The following is a 24,196-nucleotide window of genomic DNA, read 5'->3' as shown; positions in this document are numbered from 1 at the left end:
GCTCCGCGTGGCCCCCGCACGCCGCCGCGGCCCCACTGGACTCGCAGTTCCGGGGCGGAGCTCGCACGGCGCCGGGTCTCCGCCCGCGGGGGGAGGGCACGTGACCGCGCGCTCCCCGGAAGTGACGCGCGAAGACGCGCGTGGCGCGGGCCGGCGTTTCCGCAAACAGAAGGGTGGCTGGGCCTGCTGGTGAGTGAGCCGTCAGCTGCGGCCCTGCCTACCTCCTTGTCTTTAGCTCCTGCGCCGCCGTTGGGGAGAGGGAAGGGGCGCCCCGACCTCTGACGCGGGCTCGCTTCCCGTTAGACCTGTGCCGCGGCTCCTGTCGCGCGGGGCTCTCTGTTCCCCCAGCCCCAAGCAGAACGGGCACTGCTGTGGTGGGCTGGTGCTCCCCCAAACCCAGCGAGCCCGCTGGCGGGAGGGGCGTGGGGCCCCGGGAAGCGTCTGTTTGTCTGGAGGGGCGCCTCGGATCCTGAGCCGCGGGGTGGAGTAGTTAGGTCGCGCCAGTGACGGAAGGGGGTGGACTTGGCTGGAGAAGTCCCCTCTTGTCTCTGTTGCGGCCTCTTGGGCTCCCGAGTTGACGGTCAGGCTCGCGGGTAGGGGTGCGGGGCTTATCCTGCTTGAGCCTTAGCCCGGCGGCCTGAGACTGAAGTGACGGAGAGACATGGCTTCGGAGTGCGGCTGGGAAGTCAGATCGAAATGTCCCTGTCGCCTGTCGCCTGTCCACCTCGCTGTCACTCGACCCTCTCTCTAACCTGAGCTTCCTCCTCGAGGATTCTAAGTGGCAGAGTGTATTCATTATTCCACTTTGACGCTCGATTTAAGCATTCTTATCCGTTTCTGCGGTCGTCTGGAATGCTGTGTCATTTATTCTGACCGAATCCATTATGGTTTTATATCACATCTGTGGAAATAGTGGCCTACACAAATAAAATTCATACTTAAATCCCAATACTAATTTTAGGCTATGACTACAGCTAAAGGTGCTACGTCACATTGCTGTTTTGAATTTAAAACCAGTTTCTATTTCTTCATTAGGAAATAATGACAGAGGAGGAGAAACGGATTTGATAATTCAGTGGCCAGTTTTCCTAATCATTTTAGGTAGTCAACTTAAGTAGTTATTCTGAAAATTACTTTTCTAAGTGATTTTTTTTTGTTCTGATTCATTTCTTCCCAATTGGCATGTCTTGTGTATTTTATCACCTCAAACGGTGGGTAGTGAAGGCCCTTGAAACCCTTCCTTATTCATTTGACTTGTTTTCACTCATCCCTTTAAATCACTTGATTTTCTTTTCTTTTCTTTTTTTTTTTTTGGCAGCTGGCTGGTAAGGGGATCCGAACCCTTGACCTTGGTGTTATTCTTTTTCTTTACTCAAAAGGCTTTTGTAAAAAAATTTCCTCTTGATAACTTTCAGGTTCTGAATTTAATCTGAAATTGCTGATACTTTTTTTTTTTTTTTTAATCTTTGGCTTTCCCTTCTCCAGTTGATTTGAATAATAGAGACTAACCTTTTTGGGGGGTGGGGATGGGGGGGTTGACTGGCCAGTGTGGGGATCCGAACTCTTGACCTCGGTGTTATCAACACTGAGCTCTAACCAACTGAGCTAACCAGCGATCCTGGAGCCTAACATTTTAAGAGTGAAATGTTAAAACCTAATTCACATTGAGTTCCTCTTTAGTAGGTCAGTAAATTTGTTGAATGGCTTAATAAATAGACCACCATAACAATTCCTGTCCAGTAGGTAGTTCAATTATTTTCCTCTCTCCCATTTTACACGTAGGTCCAAGAACATGTTTGAAAGAGACTGAATGGTCATTAAACTGTAGGCTGAGTCTTGAAACTTGTCAAAGCCATTTCTACTCTCTTCAATATCTATCTAATCGGGACACCCATTATGAATTAAAGGATTTCAGAAGTCCTTGCTGTAGATTTCTGAACTCTTTCTGTTGATTCCCTTAGTGTCCATGAGCCAAAAGAAATACCTAACAGTTACATTTATTAAGTAGTTTTATTCAAAGAATTTAGTAAGTATTTATGTCCTGACAACTTTGGGTCTGTTTAAAAATTAATACACCTAAGTTGAGGAGAAATATTTGTGTTTAATTATTGATTAAACACACTTGCTTACTAATGAGATGTGTTCACCCATTGAGTACCATACACTTCTTAAGCCTTGAAATCAAATTTGATACTGCTGACATTTTCTGTTTCACCCTGATTTTCTGTGGTACCAGCAAAATCTCACTTTCACTAAGTTAAGATATTGAAAGGAGTGTATTGCAGTGTAGTCTGTTGAAACTGTACTGTACTTGAAACTAGTAGTTTCTGTGAAGTTTGGAGTGATTAAAATGGGTACTACTGCATATTAGGAAATGCATACATAATATATATCAATGAACATTTTTCAGTGTTCTCTCTACAATGAGATTTTTTAAAACTCCTAGTTGATCACTGAAATTAAATGGCTAGCTTCTAGTTAAAATTGTTTTAAAGTCTTAGCATTAATGTTTACAAGTAATATCAAATTTTTGCCATCCCAGTGTTGGTTTATGAAGTTTTGCTGTCAATTCAGGTAATCAAAAATGGAAAATCCTGCAAAAGCGGAGGAAGATGAAAAGATGTCTCTTGAACAGGCAAAAGCATCAGTAAATTCTGAAACAGAGTCTTCATTCAGTATTAATGAAAGTACAGCAGCTCCTGGGACTGGGCTTTCTGAAAAGACTCCTATTTGTGGGCAAGTAGACACACCAAAAAAGAGAAGAGTGTTTGAAGATGTTCATGTAAAGCAAAGTTCCAGTTGTGGAGAAGACACTCCAGCCAAGAAAAGAAAACTTGATGCTGAAGTTATCCCAGAGGAAGAAGATTCTAGTGATGATGAAGCCATTTCAAAGAAAAGAAAAATGGAAACTGATGATGTTCCAAAATATGAATCTTCTCCTGGAGATGGCACTCAGAAAAAGAGAAAAATAGAACTTGAAGATGTTCCTGAAGAGCAGAAAGTATGTTGAAAGTATTTTCTTTTATTCGTAATGGAATATGTCAAATTGAAATGTGAAGCAGCTGTGGAATAATGCTGGTTTTTACATAATCTTAATAGCTTAAGAATGTTCTGTCTTTAATAGAGGGTCTTAGAGTAGGCTTGCAACTTTTACAATTCATTTTTTATGAAGTTGAAACTTCTGCTAATGAGATAATTTTTATGTTACTTCAGAACTCTTTATTTGACTAGAAACTTGAAAGCCAGTTTTTATAGTTTGCTGCTTCTTAGTGTTTTATCAGCACTATGCTCTAACAAACTGAGCTAACCGGCTAGCCCCTTCTTAGTGTTTTAAAAAACACAAGAGTATGAAGTCCAAATGATTTATCCTTTTTCCTTTCTAAATTTGGTATTCTCTTTTTTTGGTCTTGAGTAGTTAAAATCATCACCTTAGAGTGATAAATTTCAAAGTCATACTCAGCTTTACATTTCTTTATTAATGTAACTTCTTTATATTTGTTTCCAACTTCTTATTAGTTTACATTCTCTTTTAATTAAGTGGATGTAAAAGCCCGATATTTAGCAGAGATATTATAGAGCAAGGGATAGCAAGTCATTTTCATCTGAGAATACCATATTGGAAAGGAATCTGAGGCAGAATCTGGAGTTAGAGAGTACTTCAGTGAATGATTAAAATTCTGCCGTCAGCTCTGACAAGGAAGTGGCAGATAGGCCAGGCTTTTGTCACTGGTGAATTTTGAATCGCTGTAACAGAAGGGAGCTTGTGTATTTTAAACATAGTTTTCAAAATATACTAGCAGGAGAACTTTTTTCAAGAGAAAATGTTACACTTGAACCTAATATGTAAAATATGTAAAAAAAAAAATGAGGCATTTTGGCTGAAAAAGGTGGGGGGGGGGGGTCTGAAGCACTTTACCTACCATGGCATTTTTATAGAATGCCTAGGGCCTCAGGGTGTGCTGGCTGAAAATTGTTGAATTGAATTAATAGCATATGATATTAGAAATTGCTGACACTGAACATAGCCTCCTGAGTTCTAATCTCTTCATATATATTATCTTACTTAATCCTCACAACAATTTTATAATATAATTATAGCTTAATCCTATTTTATTCCCTTGTAGGAACACCATCCACTGACTCATTTATTTGAAGAAATCAGAACTCTGGAAGAGTACTGTTTTTATTAAGACATTGATGCTAAAATGGTACAGATGATAAAAGATCTGGATGAAAATTTTAAAACTTAGAGATGTTTTTTCAAAATAGGGAATAGGGGAAGACTGTTCTTAGGTCTAATGATAATTAATGGGATTTCTCTGATTAATGCCATTGCTTAGTGAAGTTCACCAATTTCAGTATTGTTTTATCCTTTTATAGCTCAGATGCTCCGAGGCTGAGTTTTACCAAGTTCTGATCCATAATTTTGCTCCATTCTCTTTTATTTTCAGAATCTTCAAGAAGGACATGGCTCAACAGTAGCTGCCCACTACAATGAACTTCAGGAAGTTGGTTTGGAGAAACGTAGTCAAAGTCGTATTTTCTACCTAAGAAACTTTAATAATTGGATGAAAAGTGTTCTCATTGGTAAGATTTTTTTTTGCCTTTTACCTTGGAATTTTTAATTTTAGCTTATGTTTTGTTTTTTTTCTCCCTGATGATCAACTATACACCAAACTAGGGGGTCTTTAATTGCTATTCATTTAATTATCAAACCTTGACTTTATAAAGGTAGGGCCAAAACTAAGCCTTCAAGAAAATTCTTTTACTATATACTTGGGGTTGGCTACATAAAATATTAATGAGTGTTTAATTGATATTAAGTTATTCAGGCTTTCAAAAGGCAGTGTGCTTCTTTTATACTTAGAATTAAGGTTACCTACTGCTATTAACTAATTATTTTGTTTCACTCTAATAGTTTTGGAACAATGACATTGTTGGATTAGACATTCTAATTCCATTAAGTCAAGAAAATGGGCAGTGTCACTATTTTCTATTTCTGTGCCTTTAATGAGTTGATAATGGTCATGTGTGCCGATTGTCCATTGAACTAGTTTTTCTTGTACGGTCTCTTGGAAGAAATAAAGTTTGAGGATTGAAAACATTTGACTTTTTGGAACCAACATTTTATCGATGGAAACACCTTTGAAATTAAAATGGAAGTGAGCAGAGAAATTATAATTCAGAATATAATTATTGCTTTGTATATCTAGTGCATTAAGTAGTCAGACTCTTACATGAGTTTAGAGAATACTTAAAAGCCTGGTGCATTTTGAAGTTTTTCATAATAAAAAGTTTTGTTTTTTTAAGCCAGTCTCAGGAAAAGTAAGAATGCTTTTGTAATTATACCAGAAAGAATAAAGTGCTAATTATGAGTACTTTCTACTAATTTTGATAGTTTTACAAGTTTTGTAAGATTAACTAGGCCCATTTTGAATACATTTTAATATTTTCTATCTCACTTTTTAACATTCGTGTTTTATTACAAAAATATGACTTATTTGACTCTGCCAGTTGTCAGTCAACTAGAGCAAATTAGTGTCTACTTCCCTTTTTTTTTTTTAAGGTTAATATTATGGCATTTTTATTCTCTACACTTAATGTTCTCTCTAGACCCTAGTCCTAACTTTTTTTTTTAGCTTTTCCTTCCTCATTATTTTCAGTGATGCAGATAACTTATCATTGGGTGTTTTTTATGATATTTATTTATGTATTTTTTTAATTGAATAAATATTTTTGAGTCCATACTTTCCATGTTGTTACATGTATTAGTTTTGTCATCAGAAAAGCAGGGGGGTTTTAAAAAGCTTTCAGTGAGACTAAGCAAAATTTTATCTCTCAGCATATTCATGGTATTCTTTCCTTCTTCAGCTGTTCCAGCAACTCTTTCAATGAGTACTTTGCTATCTGCACCTGTCTTTCTGGTCCTAGTGCAATCTGTGATCTGTGCCAAGTTCCCTCTCTAGCTTTTTCCTTTCTCTTCTCAACACTCATTCTTTGTTATTTGTTTTCTCTTCTTGGTGCTTATAGTTTAGTAAATAGTTGAGTGCAGTTATTGGATGTGGTAAAGATATCTTTGAAAATAATATTTCATAATGATTTTCCCTCTCATTGTCTTACTGTATAGAAATAGATTTTATAATTGGTTTTTTTTTTCCACTCTTTCAGTATTTTATGCTATTTTCTTAGGATTTATGGCAGAAAGTTAAATATGGAACACTTACGCTTCTATTAAACTTACAGAGAGTGAAAGGCAGAAGTATTTGTACAGAATATTTTAGCCATCAAAGTATTACATGCATGAACTAGAAATGTTAAATTCAGAATGATAAAGAGAGGGAAAGTAGATATAGGATTCAGTATTGTGTCAATTAGAATTCCTGAATACTTCAGTTGTGTGAAATTATTAACGTGCTTTTAACTGATATTTGAACCACTTGGCTATTGATATATGGTGACCTACTGATTTTATTTGCTGGCTATTAATGTGATTGGGTAGATTGGGCTGTTTAAGGATCTTGATAGTAAAACTAAAAGGTATTTGTAGTTTTTTGACTAGATTTTGTATTTCTTTTGGTGGTAAGCCTGACATCTTTTATGAAAATTAATGACAATTATCATTTCATAATTTGATTTACTTAGGTGTATAATAAGTTACATACCTAGCAATGGAAAGGAAAAACTACAAAAAAGTTAAGGATAATTAGTTTTTCTTTTATTACAAACAAGTGACTGGTCTTTTTGTATTATTTAGAATTTTTAATGTCTGCTATTTAATGTTGAATCAAGTTCTGAAAGTAACCTTCAAAAGCTTTCTTAACTTTCTAAAATGCCAGACACATACTCTTTAATCTTTAATGATAGAAGATCGAGTGAATGGACTCTTAGTTATATTTTTAAATACTTATCAAAAGTTAGGAATTAACTACATGAATGAATGTGTAATAGTTTATATTATGTGTCAGAAGTAGATTAGTAGGTATTAGAGGTAACAGTTTATGCTTCAGTAAAAATGAAGAATAGATGATTTATTATGACTGGTTTCTCTCTTTTAGGGGAATTTTTAGACAAGGTACGACAGAAAAAAAAACGTGGTATCACTGTTTTGGATTTGGGATGTGGCAAAGGTGGAGATTTGCTCAAGTGGAAAAAGGGAAGAATTAACAAGCTAGTTTGTACTGGTAAGATAAATAATGGTATGGGAAAGGATAATTTTTGGACAATCAGGTGAATGGAAAATAAGGATCTCCTTATCAGCATGATGCTAAAATATGGCAAGATATCTGGGGACTATGTATGAGATGGGTGTTTTTTAAAATTAGTTATAGGACTTTCCTGATGGTTTTGTAATACAGTTAATTACCAGTCAGTGGGATAACTTATTCTTCCTGAAAGGAAAGAAGCTGTCAAAGATAGTTGGAGTTACCTCTAAAGGACAAACTCGAAAGTTTTTTCACTGGGAAAGATAGGACAATTTGAACAATAAAAAGAATAGCGATGGAACACTTCAAATAAATGGAAAAGCCTCATTGTTCACCCTTAGAGGTTGCTAGGAAACTTACCATTCATAAATTAAAGGTAGGGAATTATACATTTTTCTTAACTCTCCAATATGAACCATATTTCAGGGTGACTAAATGGTTGAAAGGAAATTCCTCTTCATTGAGAAATTATAACAGATAAATGGAGGAGGAATGACAGAATGAGAAAATCACTGTTTTTTTCACTCTTGATGAAATAATAGATCTAGGCAACAATCTCAAGAAGATGCTGACACCATTAAGGGAAAGGCTGATAAGGACTTAATGGATGAGTCAAGCATCCAATGGCCAGTGTTAACACTGAAATGGAACTGATAGATGTTATGTTCTTTCCAATGTCGTGAGTGTGTAGGGAGTACACAGCACCACCTCCAAAGTATTGTCTATATCAGCATTTTCTCAGATTTTTTCAAAAATTACTGAGGACTCCAGAAAGCTTTTGTGTATGTGTTTATATCTATAGATATTTATCATATTAGAAATTAAACCTGAGAATTTTAAAAATACTTCTTATTCATTAAAATAAAATTGACTGAGAAGACTGGCTTTTGTTTTTTGGTTTTTGTTTTTTTACATTTTTGGAAATCCCTTTTGAGTCTAGAATAATAGGCGACAACTAGATTCGCACACCAGTTTCTGCACTGAATATGTTGTGATGTTATTTTGCTTTATAAGTAGTTACACAATGGAGTATTTTAATAGCCTTTTCAGATAATTGTGGGTGTTCGTCTTTGATACTATGTCAGAACTTCACAACTGGTGACTTAATTGTTAGTTACCATGTGGAACCTGAAATTTTGTTGATGAACTTTTCATACTGTATTACATTAAAATTCATTGATCCATCTTGCACTTGCATGATTTTGTAATATTTGGAAAATATTATCCGCTAAGGTTATGCGGATCTTCAAAATGTTGACATTAAGAAATCACATTTGTTTAATATCACCCCTGATCAGAAAAGTCTAAGTATTGGGAAGATGTCCAGCCCATGGTGGTACATACAGGTTTTTCAGAATTATAATTTTTGCTTGAAAGTCAAATTTTCTTTTCAGCAACAAATACTGTTCATTTTTTTTCTTTGAAATGACAGGTTCACTTTGTTCATTTTCAAGAAAATATGTGCCAGATACTAGGGTCTGCATAACTGTGGTTTGTCATTCATTCTTTCAAGTCAAAATGGTTTTCTATGAAAAAAGTGGCAAGTACTGCTCACAACTCAGAACAGTCACACCAATACTGTTCTTTAAGATGACCACCAAACTTACATAGCAGAAATATTTTGTTACTTCCCATTTCATCACACAGAATACTAAAACGATGTGTATTGAAGAGCCAAGTTTTAACAAAATTAACTTTTACAACTTTATCAAAGACATTCTTAAATGAAACTGGCTTTTTCCCCCTGTTAGTGGTGAAGAATGTATGAGGTACCAGTCCCAGACGGTGCTGGTACTTTGTACTCATGAAAAGGGGCTGGTATTTTACCCACCATTGGTTTTGCACCCTTAGTGCAAATCTCAAAGTAGGGAAGAGGGCAAGTAACATCTTATTATGAAAATAGAAACTTGCTATTTCCAGAAATGGGCTTATATATTGTATTATATGTTATAATTCAATTTGGAATCTAAACTTCTTGCTTTTAACTTTGAATAAGCATATAAAAGTCATGATAGAACTTTTCTGATACTAGTACCTGTTGAGAAAGCTTTAAATTCCTTTTGAAAAATAATAGGGCATTTGTACTGAAAGACTTTTTCTTTTGTTTTAAAGGAAATAGAGTTTTTCACTGGTACTAAGGCTGGCTTTCCTGCCAAAGTTTATCAGTTGAGATCAATGTCTACATTTGTGCCATTGTGTTGGTAGTTACTAACACCCTTCCTTTCACCCTTTCAGATATCGCGGATGTTTCTGTCAAACAGTGTCAGCAGCGGTATGAGGACATGAAAAATCGTCGTGATAATGAATATATTTTCAATGCAGAATTTATAACTGCTGACTGTTCAAAGGTACAGTTTTGTTTTCATTTTTGGTCAATTTATTTTTTTACATTTTTAGTTTGGGTAAATGATTTGTTTTAAAAATTAATTTATTTTTTTAAATGTGCTTTGAAACATTAAAAATCTTACGACATGCATTTTCAGTTTTAACTAGAAATTTTGTTATGATAAATTTCTTTAAACAACCTACTGGGTACTTCTGGGAAGTTTTTGCTTTTAGTAATTTGAGTTTTTGAAATCATTTGTTTTTTTTCTGTTTGGACAAGATTTACTTTTCAATGTTTTGAAATAGAACTGAACTTATAGCACGTTTTGTTCATCTTGTAATTTATTAGGGTAGTTTCCCAACATAACAGAGTCTGTCTGTTTTTTTTCCACCTTCCATCTGTTTTTGAATTTCTTAACAACTATGAAGTTAAAAGGAACTACAGAGGCACTTGAGTAGTGAAAGTCTCACCATGAACTTTATGTTCTTTGCTGACTTGTTAGCTCATTAAATTATTGTAGATACCTTTAATTCTACACATTTTGTTTGCAGTTTTGAACGTGAGACAGAAAAGTGGTAGTATACTGCCAAAAAGTTGGAAACCTTTAAAACATGTTTGCATTTTTTTAATGCCAAAGGCCAAGTATTTTTTAAACCCAATTTATTGTTGAATGTTATTGTACTTTTGTAAAGCCAAATGAAAGGATCAACTTTAAATATCATATTTGATTGATACATTTTTTACCATTATTTCAGAATCCCTAGGTTTTTTAACTACTGTGAAAATAGGAATCAAATTATTTTGGTAAACCAGAATAAAAGAATGATTTTTTATGACCCTTATACATAACAAGGGGAAGGATAGGTTGGTAGTAGGGCATGTCTACTTTTATTTTAAGAACATTAAATTCTAGAAATTAATTTATTAAAAAGTTTTTAATCTACATTGCAGTTACTCCAAAATCTTAATCTATTTAAATTTTTTTCAGGAACTTTTGATTGACAAATTTCATGACCCAGAAATATGCTTTGACATTTGCAGCTGTCAGTTTGTCTATCATTACTCATTTGAGTCCTATGAGCAGGCTGACATGATGCTCAGAAATGCTTGTGAGAGACTGAGCCCTGGAGGCTATTTTATTGGTACCACTCCTAATAGCTTTGAACTGATGTAAGTACTTTTAAATATCTTATGGTTTACCAAAAATTCGCTATTAAGCTTACAGTATTATATTAAGTAGCAAATGTATATCAGAAATAGAATTTATAAAACATGCTATGTAAATCCTACAAGTGCTAAGCACTTTGATAATGTATTTTAGTAGGTATTTAAAGTTCAAAAGATGAATTTATACTTGAACTTTTAAAACCTCCTTGTGTGGACATTGGAGACCAAGGTTGCATTGAGCCAGAAGTTGTAGTGGTAGGCAAAGTTCAGGTCAGATACCAAGGCACAGAGACTTAACCAGCTGTCATGAGAGTGACACCTTTCCTTCCAGCCTAGTTTTATTGGTGAGACTGTTAATGATCTTTTAGTGTATTGTTTCTTAAAAGTAGTTCAAATGCAATTAAAAAGCTAATCAAGTGTCTTTTTAATTGCATCATGTAGTTTTTTACATGCATAATCTGATCAAAATAAATCTACCCTAATCACAATTTTTATCTTTTTATTTTGGTTGGGGGATTACCCTGCTAGAAGACGCCTCGAAGCTTCAGAAACAGAATCATTTGGAAATGAAATATATTCTGTGAAATTCCAGAAGAAAGGAGATTATCCTTTATTTGGCTGCAAATATGACTTCAGCTTGGAAGGTGTTGTGGATGTCCCTGAATTCTTGGTCTATTTTCCGTTGCTAAATGAGTAAGAATGTCATTAATCTGTTACTATTCTCTTTTTGTCTTAAGAGAGAAAGAAAAGAGGGGAAAAAAATCAATATTTCTATTTATTCCTTATTTTAAATGGGGCCAAAGAGCAAGTAGAACCTTGTAAAAAAAAAAAAAAAAAAAAACTAGCCTCAGATACATAGGTCTGATACAGATGCTATAGGTCTCTTACAGCCTAATTTATTTACTTTTCTTTCATTCCTGTTTTTTTTTTTTTTTAATCCTATGGGTAAGAAAGGGAGCCAGTTGCCTTCAACTTGTGACAGAAAATATATTGACATTACAAATAGCAAAAGTTTTTTTTTAAGTGACTGCTAGTAACTTTAGTAATATAACGTGAATCTTCATAAATCAAGGATCCTCCTTTTGACAGAAATAGATATTAAAAGTTGTTTGCATTTCACTGTAGCTCTGAAATTGCCTTTGTCTCATAGGCAATGTTGATAATAAAATCCTGATTTAGGAACGTATTCTCCCATGCGCCTACATTCTTAGGGGTTCTGACCAACTGTAGACACAGGAAAAGTTAGGAGTACTGGGCTTTGTCAGGTAAGGCTCCAAGGCCTTGTGGTGCACCTCGGTCTTGGGGCTTCCCTGATGATGAGGGTGGATGGTGATGTGTATGCAAGTCAACTAAAATGCAGGCCATGTCACAGGTGATGGAACTTGATTTTCTACTTTTTAAAAACAAAAATCTTTTATTTTGAATATTAACTGAGAAGGAGAAGAGCTTTATTGTCTGCTTATTTTTGGTTGGTGATTAGTTGAATTGTGACTTAGCTTGTAAAATTACGGGTATAGGATCTTCAGGAGTTATGTAATATATAAAAATTTAATACAATAATATAAGAAAGTCAAGTAGCATTGTGACTGAACATGAGGAAAATACTTCGCACAATTTTATAAATATAATCTATTTATAAAATTTAAAAATTTGAATCATTTTGTTTTTTGATTCCTAAAATTAGTAAATTTGGGGGAAATGTTATTGCTCTTCAGTTTTATAAAAGCAGTTAAACAATTGTTTTTGGTATGTTGTATCCAATGTTTAGTGTGTTAACTTGTTGTGTTTGGTTAACAAAGTGATTTTAGTATACCCCAAATGATAAAGAATAAAATAAAAGATTTTTTTTTAATGATAAACAGTCACTAGCAATCTTTTCTACTTAAATTGCCTAATGATGATAAACCTATAAAGTCACAAATCATCACTATTATCTTACCCTTTATTTGTTTTGGTGGCTGGCTGGTAAGGGGATCTGAACCCTTGACCTCAATGTTATCACTGTTATCAGCACCACGCTCTACCAAGTGAGCTAAGCAGCCTGCCCCTAACTTTTAAAAAAATTAGTCATTGAAACAGGTATGTGGTGAGACAGAATCTCAAAATGTATAGGGATTTTGAGGTGCCCTTTTGCCATTAAATTAAGAAACTAAACAAAAATATAATTAGCTTTTTAATGGCAAAACTTATTTAAATTGGTCAAATTGGGTCTCAACTCCTTGTAGTTGTGATAAGTTGTGATATTTTTTAGGTGTAAGACTTGGTTTCATTTCTAAAGGCTTATTTTGGAGGTTCATGATAGAAAATTAACTGGGACTTTGCTTTCGTTATCTTTTCAAGGAGGGCTGATTCAAATAACAAAATCCTACCTTACCTATGGTTCATAAATGCAAATCCCAGTGGCCCTTCAGTATTTCCTGTGACCCTTTTCTCTCAACTGTCATCTCACACACAAGCTCTCCCACCTTCCTCTTCAGGGTTTTTTCCTTCCTTCCTTCTCTTCCTTTATCTGCTGCCTGAAATCATCTCCAGGCTTCCTCGTGTTGTCTATAGATATATCATTATAAACTTGGCAAATGTAGTAGAGAAAAACAAAACCTGAGAGTATAACAGGGACACCTAATGAAATTGAGGATTTGAAGAAGACACCCGTAAAGAAGGATTTTTAAACCAGGATCTAATAGGAGTGGCCAGTTGAAGACTGGAAGAGTGCTCCTGACATAGGGACAGCAAGTGTGAAGGTCCTGAAGTGGGAAAGCTCAACTAGTTTATGGAGCTGAAGGAGAGCCACCATGACTGGGTTTTAGGGAACTGGGACCCAGTGGCTTAAGATGAGGCAGCATTCCTTTATAAACGAGTGCCTTAGAGGCCATGTGCAAGGCTTTTAAGTCGTGTCCTCAGTGCACTGGAGCCCAGTGAAGCACGTTGAGCAGGGTGGTGACATGACCAGGTATGTATTTGTGAAAGCTTAATCTGGCTGCAGTTGGAAAGTTCATTGAGGGGAGAGTAAGAATGGAAGCAGGGAACAAGCAAAGTGTCCCCGGACTGGTGCCGCTAAGTGGTGATGGTGACTGAAGCAAGGTGCTGGCAAATGACAGAGGTAAAAAGTGGACATTTTGTAGGTAAAATAAGGAGGACTTAGTGATGAATGGAATAGTGTGGGTATAGGAGAGAGGGAGGTGGCACAGGTCATTAGATAGATTTATTGATATAGCAAAGATTGTCAGAAAAACAACCTAGTGAGGTTTAGGTTTGGAAAGTTAGAGAATGGTGATGGCACATCCAGGTCGAGATTTCTAATAAGCAGTGGAATCAGCGAGCTTGACAGAAGGGAGAGCTGAGCCACCACAGGTGTCTGTCAGCATGTCAGGTAGCTAGGAGGGACAGGGAGCAGGGCTCTGGCCAAACTGTTTAGAACCTTAACATTTAGAAGTCAGGAGGAAAAAAAAACCTGTAAAATAAACTGTGAAGAAGCAGCACAAGATACAAGGTAAAAATTAATAGTGCATCTTGCCAGAGAATCCATGAGATGCAGATGAATCTTTTAAGAAGGAAGTTGGTAGCTGTTTAGTGCTGCATTGAGGGATCAAGTAAAATGGACTTGATAGGAAAATGTTCCTCATAGCTCATCTTCCCCATCTCACAGCCTGTGCGACTGTCTTTCATTTTATTTCTTGGCTTATTTGTTACTCTAGTAGAGAGCTACCTGCCACCCACTGAAGTTTAGAATGCGTGTTTCTTTATAGGCATGCTTATTACTATGTTACTGTTCATTTATTTTGCCGTACTCTATTGTGAGTTTATGAAGGAAATGGTAGGTTTTTTAGTTAAGCCCAGAAGATGTCACTGTTGTGCAAAAGTAAGCTATTGGGGAATTATGAACATTTTGGAAGCCTTTACATTAAGTAATCTTTTTTGGACAGAATGGCCAAGAAGTACAATATGAAACTAGTCTACAAAAAATCATTTCTGGAATTCTACGAAGAAAAGATTAAGAACAGTGAAAATAAAATGCTGTTAAAACGAATGCAGGCCCTGGAGGTAAGTATTTAGAGAAGGTGTAAAAATTCCAGGTCATGGTGAACATGTTTGGCTGTTTTTGAGATCCTTTCCATGCCAATTTGGACGCTAAATAGTTATGTATGTTGCACAGATTATTTATAATTGCTCTAGATTCTTCAGCACCTAGGACAGAGCTTGATACAGAAACTTTTTGTGGGGAGTGTTTGATAAATATTTGATGACTGAATGAATAATGTCGTTACCAAATTCTGCTTTTAGACAGTACTGCTTAAAAATAGGATTCTCAACCTTGGGACTATTAACAGTCTGGACTGGATAATTCTCCGTTGCGTGATGCTGTTCTGTGCATTGTAGGGTATTCAGTAACATCCCTGGCCTCTACCCACTTGGTGCCTGCCAGTAGCACCCCTGTACCCCAGTTGTGACAGCCAAAAAAGAGTCTCTAGACATTGCCAAATGTCCCCTGGTAGGCAAAATCTCCCCCAGTTGAGAACCACTTCCTTACAACAATGCCCTTTGGTTACATTAGTAATTTGGAACTGTAGGGAAAAGGCAGAGAAGCATGAGGGAGCAGCGAAGTCTGAGGAAGTACTGATAACTTCCATATCTCATCAGCACACTCATTGTCTCATCTTCTCTCCCAGTACTGCCCTTGAGGATATGACCTATCACCATGGGTGTCTGGGGACATGAGCAGTAGTAGCATGGAGTTTTAAAAAGTCCTTTGGTTTTTTTCTACTTCTTGGCCAAGTCACTTCTGTGGGCCTATAAAGGACTTGGAACAGGAGAGGACATGACCCAATGAGAGTTAGGATGTTACTTTGGGGACATTATGGAGGATGGTCTGGAGGGATATTGAGACTAGAGAGGTGGGGAGATCAGTCAGGATGCTGCTACTGTAGTCCAGGTCAGAGGTTTAAATGGATCTGTTTCTTGACATTTGCCATAAAAAGTCTTATTCCTGAAGCATTCAGCCTTCAACTGGCCCAGGGTTTCATCAATAGGACTAGTAAAACTTTTCTCTGCTTTCCTGGAGCATTGTAGCAGAGGGAAGGAAGAAGGAGGAGATGTAGGCCAAGGAACAGTAGTTCCATCGTGCTGACACCCTTTTTTTTTTTCCCCCAAACCAATGAACTTATTCTGGCAAAACTTCTGCAAAAGTAACTCCTTTAAGAGGAGACACTAGGATGTTTTGGAAAGTTATGAAAAAACAAATGGTTTTGCAGTTTTATGATCATGTATTGATTAGTCTTTTAACATGATTAATAGAGGGAAGAAAATAGTTGTCCAGTGATAGGCAGATAATCACACAGAGGAACTGTACACTGATAAAGTGAAGAACAAATTTAAAACAGTAATTTGGCAATCATTCAAAATAAAGTTCTGAAGCTGTGTGATATGGTGAAACTACAACATGTGGGAAAGTTAAAAAAAACGTACTTGGTATTATCTCTTATATCCCTTGTGTTAGAATAGTATAAAAAGTAAAGTTGCTAATGCTGACAATATGGAAGTCTCAAATTCCTGAAGACTTTCTAAACGGCAAGTAAATAGCTTGATTTCCAATGCCTGAGCTTGCAGTAGGATATTTATAAAGATAAGGGGAACAGAAAATAGCAGGTAGACATTCGTGGATCGTTTTCTTCAAAGTTTATTAGAGAGATCTAGGTTTAAAGTGGTTCCTTGCTAGTTGGTTTATTACAATAAGACAAAGGAATATATTAAAAGAATATATAACCTTTGTAGAATAGATGGTTATTCTATTAAATATTTTATGTAATTTATGGTTGGGTGTGTTTGGCTGGTTTTTTTTTTTTTTTAACATTTACTTGTACATATTTGTGGAGTACAGCGTGTTTCCACACGTGCATATACTGCACAATGATTCACTTAGGGTAGATAGTATAGTTTTGTACCCATTAGTCCACCACTTCTCCTTCCTCAGGCCACCTCCCGTCCCAACCTCTGATAACCATTATTCTTCTCTCTACTTCTATGAGAACCATTTTTTTTTAAGATTACACATAGGAGTGAGATCATGTGATATTTGTCTTTCTGTGCCTGACTTGCTTCACTTAACATGATGGTTTCTAGTTCCATCCATGTCGCTGCAAATGATAGTATTCCATTGTGTATATATACCGGTTTTTTATTCATTCACCTGTTGATGGGCATTTAGGTTGATTCTATCTCTTGGCTATTGTGAATAGTGTTGCAATGATCATGGGAGTGCAGGTGTCTTTTTGATGTCTTTCTTTGGGGTATATACCCAGTAATAGGATAACTGGATTATACAGTAGATCTATTTTTAGTTCTCTGTTTTCCACAGTAGCTGTACCAATTTACATTCTCACTAACAATGCAGGAGGGTTTTTCTTTGCATCCTTACCAGCATTTGTTATTTTCTGTCTTGTTCTTCATAGCCATCCTAACTGGAGTGAGATGATATCTCATTGTGATTTTAATTTGCATTTCCCTGATGAGTAGTGATTTTGAGAACTTTTTCATGTGCTTGTTGGCCATTTATATGTCTTCCTTTGAAAAACGTTCAGGTCCTTTGCTCATTTTTTAATTGTTATTTGTTTTTTGCTGTTGAGTTTGGGTGAGTTCCAGATATATATTCTGGAAATTAGCTCCTTTTCTGATGTGTAGTTGGCAAACACTTTCTTCCATTCTGCAGGTTGTCTCTTCACTTTGTTGATAGTGTCCCTTGCTGTGCAGAAGCTTTTCAGTTCAGTGTAGTCCCATTTATGTAATTTTGTTTCACTTGCTTGTGCCTTTGCAGTTTCTCTCAAAAAAAGTGCTGACCACTCCCATTGTGTATAGCATTTCCCCTATATTTTCTCTAGTAGGTTCATAGTTTCGGGTCTTAAATTTAGGTCTTTGATCCATTTTGAGTTGATTTTTGTTTATGGTGAGAGATAGGGATCTAATTTTAATCTTTGTGTGCGTGTGTATAAGTTTAATCTTCTGTATGTATTTTGGTGCTGGCTGGTAAGGGGATCTGAACCCTTGACCTTGGTGTTATCAGCACCGTGCTCTTCCAAGTGAGCCCAGCACCATTTATTGAAGAGGCTGTCCTTTCCCCAGTGTGTATTTTTGGCACCCTTGGCAAAAATCAGTTGGCTGTCAGTGTGTGAGTTTTATGTAATTTATGTTTTGATTTACATGTACTAAAAGGCAAAATACTTAATAGTATGAAGAGATATTACTTTAACTGGATTAAAAATAGTGCTTGAGGCAATTTGAATAATCATTTGACCAGTGTATCCTTAAAAAAACAGCATTTATTTCTGACCCTTCTCAGATTCTTACGTAAATATGGGAACTGCCTATATTTTGGAGAGTGGATTATTTTCCTTATCTTCTTGAACTTTCATCTTTGTTATCTTAAACAAGGTTCTCTGTGGACTTAACCTTTTCATTTGTATTATTTCTAGTTGCTGTTTATGCTTTCCATGGCTATTAAATTGCCGTGATATTAGTATTCATTAGTTGTCTGGATAACACCTTCTTTAAGCTTGGTATTGTAATAGAAAAAGCCCTTGATTAGCAGTCAAGAAGATGCAGGTGTTTGTTGCACCATATCCCAGTGGTGATTAAATTATGTTATTACTACTTTTAGTCCAGCTGTAAATATTCTAAAATTGTGATAAAAGTTGACCATTAAAGCAGCTATTGCTGCTTTAAGAGAGGATTCCCTCTCCCCTTTTTTTTATATTTCAAAAGTATGTGTAGTTTACAGTCTTGAAGTAATACTTAGGAATTATTCCCCTAATTATTTTATCTCAGTAATTTATTGTGTTTACTTCTGAATTGTAAATTTCAGTGTAATGTCTGAACTAGACATTTCATTTGCTTCCCCAGCCGTATCCTGCAAACGAGAATTCTAAACTTGCCTCTGAGAAGGTGGATGACTATGAACATGCGGCAAAGTACATGAAGAACAGTCAAGTAAGGTTACCTTTGGTAAGATTTCCTTTTTTAAAGTATTTTATAGCAAATGGGAAAGGAAAAAAACATGCATTATATGGGGACTTAGGTGTTCATTTCAGTTGTTTACAGTACTTGGGCCCACTGAATTATAGTCAGATGTATGATAGCTAGTTCCCCTAAGTTATGATGACTTTTTATAACCAAAGAATATGCAATAAAATTTATTTTAGTGAACTGAGAATAGAGTGCTATATTTGAGGTAGTAAGGATAGGGCTTGGTCTGCAAGTTTCCCCGCTAACCTAGGCACTGCTGACTCACAGCATTGCACAGGTAGAATTCAGGGTTTCATGGATTTAAACAGGAGAAAATTACATCTTCATTTTCACTAACTTCTGTGAGAAAGTTTACTTTTTTTTTTTTTTAATGCAGTGGCTTTGTTTTTTTTTTTTGTTGTTGTTGTTGTTTTTGATTAACAATGCAACAATACCACAGTGATATTAGCTGTAGCTGTGACTTTATTATACGTAGCACTTACAGATATTTCATAACACATTTCTGCTAATCATAGAATATTGTTTACATTCATCACTTTTTAAAAATTACATTTATTACTAGAACTGCCACTACGTCTTGTTAGTCAGTGGCATGTGCAAAGTGAGCACATATATTACTGTATTGAGATGCTTTTCAATACTTTGATAACTATTTAAATATAATTTATTTTCTTTGTATTATATGTACTTTATTTTGTGATTCCTTTGGAAAAACACAAAAGTTTTATTTTCTCCTCCAGTGCTATTTGATGTTTCAAGATAGGCTTCTGTTTTTCATTTTTCAAGTTAAAAATACAGATGCTTGTTCTAGTTAGGTACATACATACACACTAATACCATTTTTACACACATTCACCCTTTGATTGAGAATCAGTAGATTAGAGAATATGACAGGAGGGCAAAAATAATGAGAAGACGTCATTAAAAGTTAATCTCATTGACTTCTTTTATGTGTTCAGATCACGGTACTATTAACAGTAAGTTGTATGTATGGTTACAGTGAAGTTTTTTGGCCACCTCTGTCCCTTATTGAAAAATAAGCATATGTTTACTTCTTGAATCTAAATCAATCTTTTTTTCTCTTTCTTTTTTTAATTTTTTATTTTAGGGAACTTTAAGTAAATCAGAATGGGAAGCTACAAGTGAGTATATCATCAGTGTAGGTTAACTGACAATTTCAAAGATTCTCTTTCAAAGTGATCATTAAAACTTGAAAACTTTAGAGCAGGAGAGTGGCATGACCACAGTAGTGTTTTGTGAGGAACAGTGTGGCATTCCTGTTGTGCAGTCAGCCTTTTGTCTATCCTCCGAAGTCGGCTTAAGGAGCAGGGCCTCCAACTTACATGCCTGTATCTTGAGTCACTGTTGAGTATCCTAGAGCATGCCCTGAGTATCCTTGTAATATTCTCGGGATTCGTCACTTTTTCAGGTATTTTAAGTATCGATTGTCATGTGGCTTTTGGCTCAATTTCCTTACCAGGCCCTACTACACAATGATTGGATAATTGGATGAATTTTAATGTGTCATGTTATATATGTTCCTTATATTTATTAGTTTTTTTAAAAAAGTTTTTCTGAATTGAAAACTTAGAGTATCACTTCCGTTGTAGTGCAGTTATTCTATCTACTTAACCTCACTCCAGGTAAAAAAGATTTGAGCTGTAAGATGTTTTTAGTTTTAGTTCTCTTTGCTTTTTTATACTTTCAGTTTTTTTGTTTTTTTAAACCTCAAACTGTTTTTAGAACTATTGATGTAGGTGGGTATTTGTTTTTTAGTAAACATATATGAGTATGACCCCATATCTGCCTTGGTATGACACAAATAAGAGAGAAACTCTTAGAATTAATAGGATTTTTTTCCTCTTTAAAAGCTGGTTAATTCAGATCCTGACCAGCTGCCCAAAAAAGAAAAAAAATACTGCTTAAGAGCTTAAGAATTTTCACCAAATTATGAAGAGGATTGAGAATATTGTTTTGTTTACCCTGAGGATATGAGAAACTAAACTTTTGTGTTTTTCAAACTCTTTAGGTCTTTACTTGGTTTTTGCCTTTGAGAAGCAGCAATGAGAGTGCAGGCAGCAGCTCCTGCGCGGCTGTGTTCATCCTGCACAGACTTGAGCAGTCTGTCTCGGATCAGTGCGACAGCTCTGTTTATTTTAATTCTAAATGTGTAGTTGCTACCAGAAACTCCAGTGTATAAATTCAGCATTTGCTGTATGATGAACTTTTGTGTGTATATAAGAAAGAATTGGGACCTTTTTCTTTAAAAATCTATTTTTAATTGATGTTCTAAGAATTCCATTTGCCTCTACTCTCTTAGCTCATAAAAATTATAATATGACTTGTTAAAGCAGCTGAACTCTTTCCACCGTGCTCTAATGTGTTCAGTGTGTGTTTACAGTATTAAATTTATTACAGTTGTAGAGTTGGTGAGAGAGCATACTGATTTGCCAGTGTGCTCATTCCCATGCTTTTGTTACATAGTGTTCTACAAGATTAAGTGGATTACAATCTGTATGATTGAATGTAAGTGTTCCATATGTATTGCTAAAGTTATAAGGTTAAAACTTAATTTTAGATGGTCATAAAAGTTACTTAGCTAGAATCTTAGCAATTTATTTTATTTTGATATAAGTACCTTATTTGCTAGTATGCTGCAATTTTGGAACTGATTAGAACATTTAAGATGGTGGCATAGGATTATTTTAGAATTTGGGGAGTTTTTCTTAAGAATTTCCTACCATAGCAATTCATGTTTCCAGTTATCAAGAGTGTAATTAGATACATTTACCTTTCTTTATTGAACAATGATGCCATAGTTATTTTTCTCAAGATTTAGTGAAAATCCCTCCTGTATAAACTTGTTGCACATTTTTTTTTTCAAATTTGTACATAGAACTGCAATAGGAGAGTATAGGACTGTAAATTTCCAATTAATGCTCATTGATGTTAGGCCTAGATTACTGATACTCAGTTTCCACGTCAGCCCAGAAATAAGCAATACCTGTTCCTCTGTTACAACATTAGTACTTTGCACAGTAGGATCCAGTGTCTAATCACCATTCAAAATTTTTATTTGCCATTTCAGAACTATTATAATTGTTAAAATTGTCAATTGTGTAATTGACTTCTCTTCCGAAATGGATGCCTGTTTGAACTGTTGTGCTTACTTTACATCACTGTGTAGAAAACTTGCCAGTTTTTAGATGTAGTGAAAAACTTGAAGAGCAAAGCTGAGCAACTGTGTATTCTTTTTAAAATTGTTTATTTAAAGCATGGTTTACAAAAACATTACTTTCTGTAATTGTCCAGAGTACTTGTTTTAAAAACATAGTCTCTTAATTAGTTTATATTCTGTTGACTGTTCATGTTAGAGTAACAAACTTTTCTGCAAGAGAACATGAGTTTCCTCATTTCTGTTCCTTCAGCAATTTGTCAATCTCCCAACTGTTGCCAGTCTATAAAAATGAAGTCTTTTTGCCTTAGTAATGGTTTGCTTTAAGTCATTTGGGAAATAAATAATGGTACATCTGACTCATAGCTGTCATTAGCTAGGAAAGTTGGGTAATGGTGCTGAGGAGATGGGAAAGGGAGCTCTTACTCTCATGTGTTCAGGCTCATTTTAGTTCTGGAGAAGTGCCAGGGAGTATTTTGATAGTTTGGTAGGTATTGAAAGCTGTTCTCATTTAATGGTCTTAGTTACAGATAATAATACATGTGTTTGTAGCCTCTCTCAGCCCTTTTCACTCCATGGGTAGCTTGGGGAAGAGAAGAATCCCCCAGAGAATGGAGTAATTGGTGCTAATACAAAGCAGAGAGAAGAAAAGGTAGAGGTTCTTAGGGCCTTCAGAGAGTAGAAGGGAGCAGAGGAACCTAGACTGGATCTGAGAAGGGCCCGGGAGCCTGAGCCTCGTTGCCTTGAGAGTTCTTCTTCCCCTCCCCATGTCTGCTCACTGCAAATAAGTGTCTGTGCACTCACTCAAGAAGAACTGTTTGGAAAAGGCAGCCCCTGCCCACCATTTTCCATCACCGAGGTGAAAGCTGGTAAGGCCCTTCCCCCTGTATACCCCACAGAGTGAATGTTCGGTTTTCCATTCAAGACTGGTAACTGTTAATAAGGGGGTCATGGCTTTTCAGTGTTAGGAGGGGGAGAGCACCTGTTTTACCAAGCTCAGTGAAATGGGTGGTTTGTGGTAGTGATTGCACGGTGCTCCCAGACCTGCCATACTGTTTATCCAAAATTAGAAATGAAGGTCAAGTCAGTCATTTGTGGGAATGACATAATCTGAGATTGGGATGATTGGTCTGGGAACATGGCTGGATTCTGGTGTGACCAGGAATGCTGGCATTGAATTCCTGGGGCCTAGAACATATTCAAGGAAAGGCATTAGTGGCCACACTGTTCAGGGAGAGAAGCTGGCAGTGTCCAGCTACACTGAAGGGAGCGGTGTCTGAACCTGCAGAGAGTGCACCAAGCCTGCTGGAAGATGACTCTGGCACCATCGAGCTGGGCCCTTCTGTGCCTGCAGCACTCACCAGCCACTCTGGGTCTAGTGTGACTCCCCGAAGAAGTTTGACTTCAGCGAGAGAAGGCTTGGTAGAGACTCTGACATTAGTAAATCTGTGTAATGACTGAAAGTTAGACTATTAGCACAGTGTTTTTCCTAGCTTACTCCCTCAGCCCGCAGATTGCTGTCTAACTTAACATGTTCACAGAGAGCCAGAGCAGGGATGTACAGAGTGAGATGGCCTCTGAGGCAGGGTGCAATACTGTTCAGCAGTAGAAAAGCAGAAAGAGCATTGTCGGCCGTGAAATGTCCAGATTTCCAGCCCCATTAGCTCTTCTGGGAATTTAGTCTTTAGCCCATCTCAGCTTATTGCCATTATGTTATTTTGATATGTATTCAAATACCTTCAAGTATCCTGATGAAGATTTGGCTTCTTGTGTAGGTACATTCTACAGGGTACAAAGCCAGTATGTATACTGCTATACATATGTATTCTACTGATACAAAGTCCGTTATTCTAGGTACTAAACACTGTAATTTTGTTGATGATAAGCTGACTTTCTGCTGTCTACCTGAGGCTTTTTATGTTTGGGCTGTCTTTAGCCAGTCACTGCAAAGGTCTCTAGTGCTGCAGAGGCTAGATCCAGGGACCAGAAAGCATGGGTGTATGATGTCACAACCTCCCTGGTTGCTGTCATATCCACTACTACACACCTCGCGAGTTTTTCCATTTCCTGCCCTCTGACAGGCAACACTCCTGATTCTTTGAAGGCAACTGAAGCCGTGGCTGCTATACGACTTTAGCGAGACACAGCCAACTCTCTGTACCCATGTGTTCTTCATCCGTGGTTGGCTAAATCTGCAATGTGGAGCCCACAAATACAGAAGACCGACTGGGAGACTGGAGCATCCCCAGATCTTTGTATCCATGAGGAGTCCTGGAACCAGTTCCCACGGATACAGAGGGACGACTGTACTTA

The 24,196-nt window shown here is 36.4% G+C and overlaps 2 protein-coding genes across 2 annotated transcripts in view; one reads left to right on the top strand and one right to left on the bottom strand.

The window, feature by feature from the left end:
- Positions 1-889, bottom strand: part of FAM210A (family with sequence similarity 210 member A) — a 38,410-nt gene extending 37,521 nt beyond the window's left edge. The window contains exon 1 of the mRNA XM_063076590.1: positions 222-889. The gene's annotated coding sequence lies outside the window, so the exon portion shown is untranslated. The remainder of the gene's footprint in view (positions 1-221) is intronic.
- Positions 116-22,193, top strand: RNMT (RNA guanine-7 methyltransferase). The gene is made up of 11 exons (XM_063076587.1): positions 116-189; positions 2,575-3,001; positions 4,452-4,587; positions 7,056-7,181; positions 9,438-9,550; positions 10,517-10,698; positions 11,224-11,388; positions 14,619-14,736; positions 18,586-18,687; positions 19,817-19,850; positions 20,738-22,193. The coding sequence occupies exons 2-11, from the start codon at positions 2,585-2,587 to the stop codon at positions 20,773-20,775; spliced, it is 1,431 nt and encodes a 476-aa protein (XP_062932657.1). The 5' UTR covers positions 116-189; positions 2,575-2,584; the 3' UTR covers positions 20,776-22,193.
- The last annotated feature ends 2,003 nt before the right edge of the window (positions 22,194-24,196 follow it).

The sequence above is a fragment of the Cynocephalus volans genome, chromosome 13, assembly GCF_027409185.1.
Source record: "Cynocephalus volans isolate mCynVol1 chromosome 13, mCynVol1.pri, whole genome shotgun sequence".
Lineage (NCBI taxonomy): Eukaryota > Metazoa > Chordata > Mammalia > Dermoptera > Cynocephalidae > Cynocephalus > Cynocephalus volans.
This window is presented reverse-complemented; position numbering and strand designations above follow the sequence as displayed.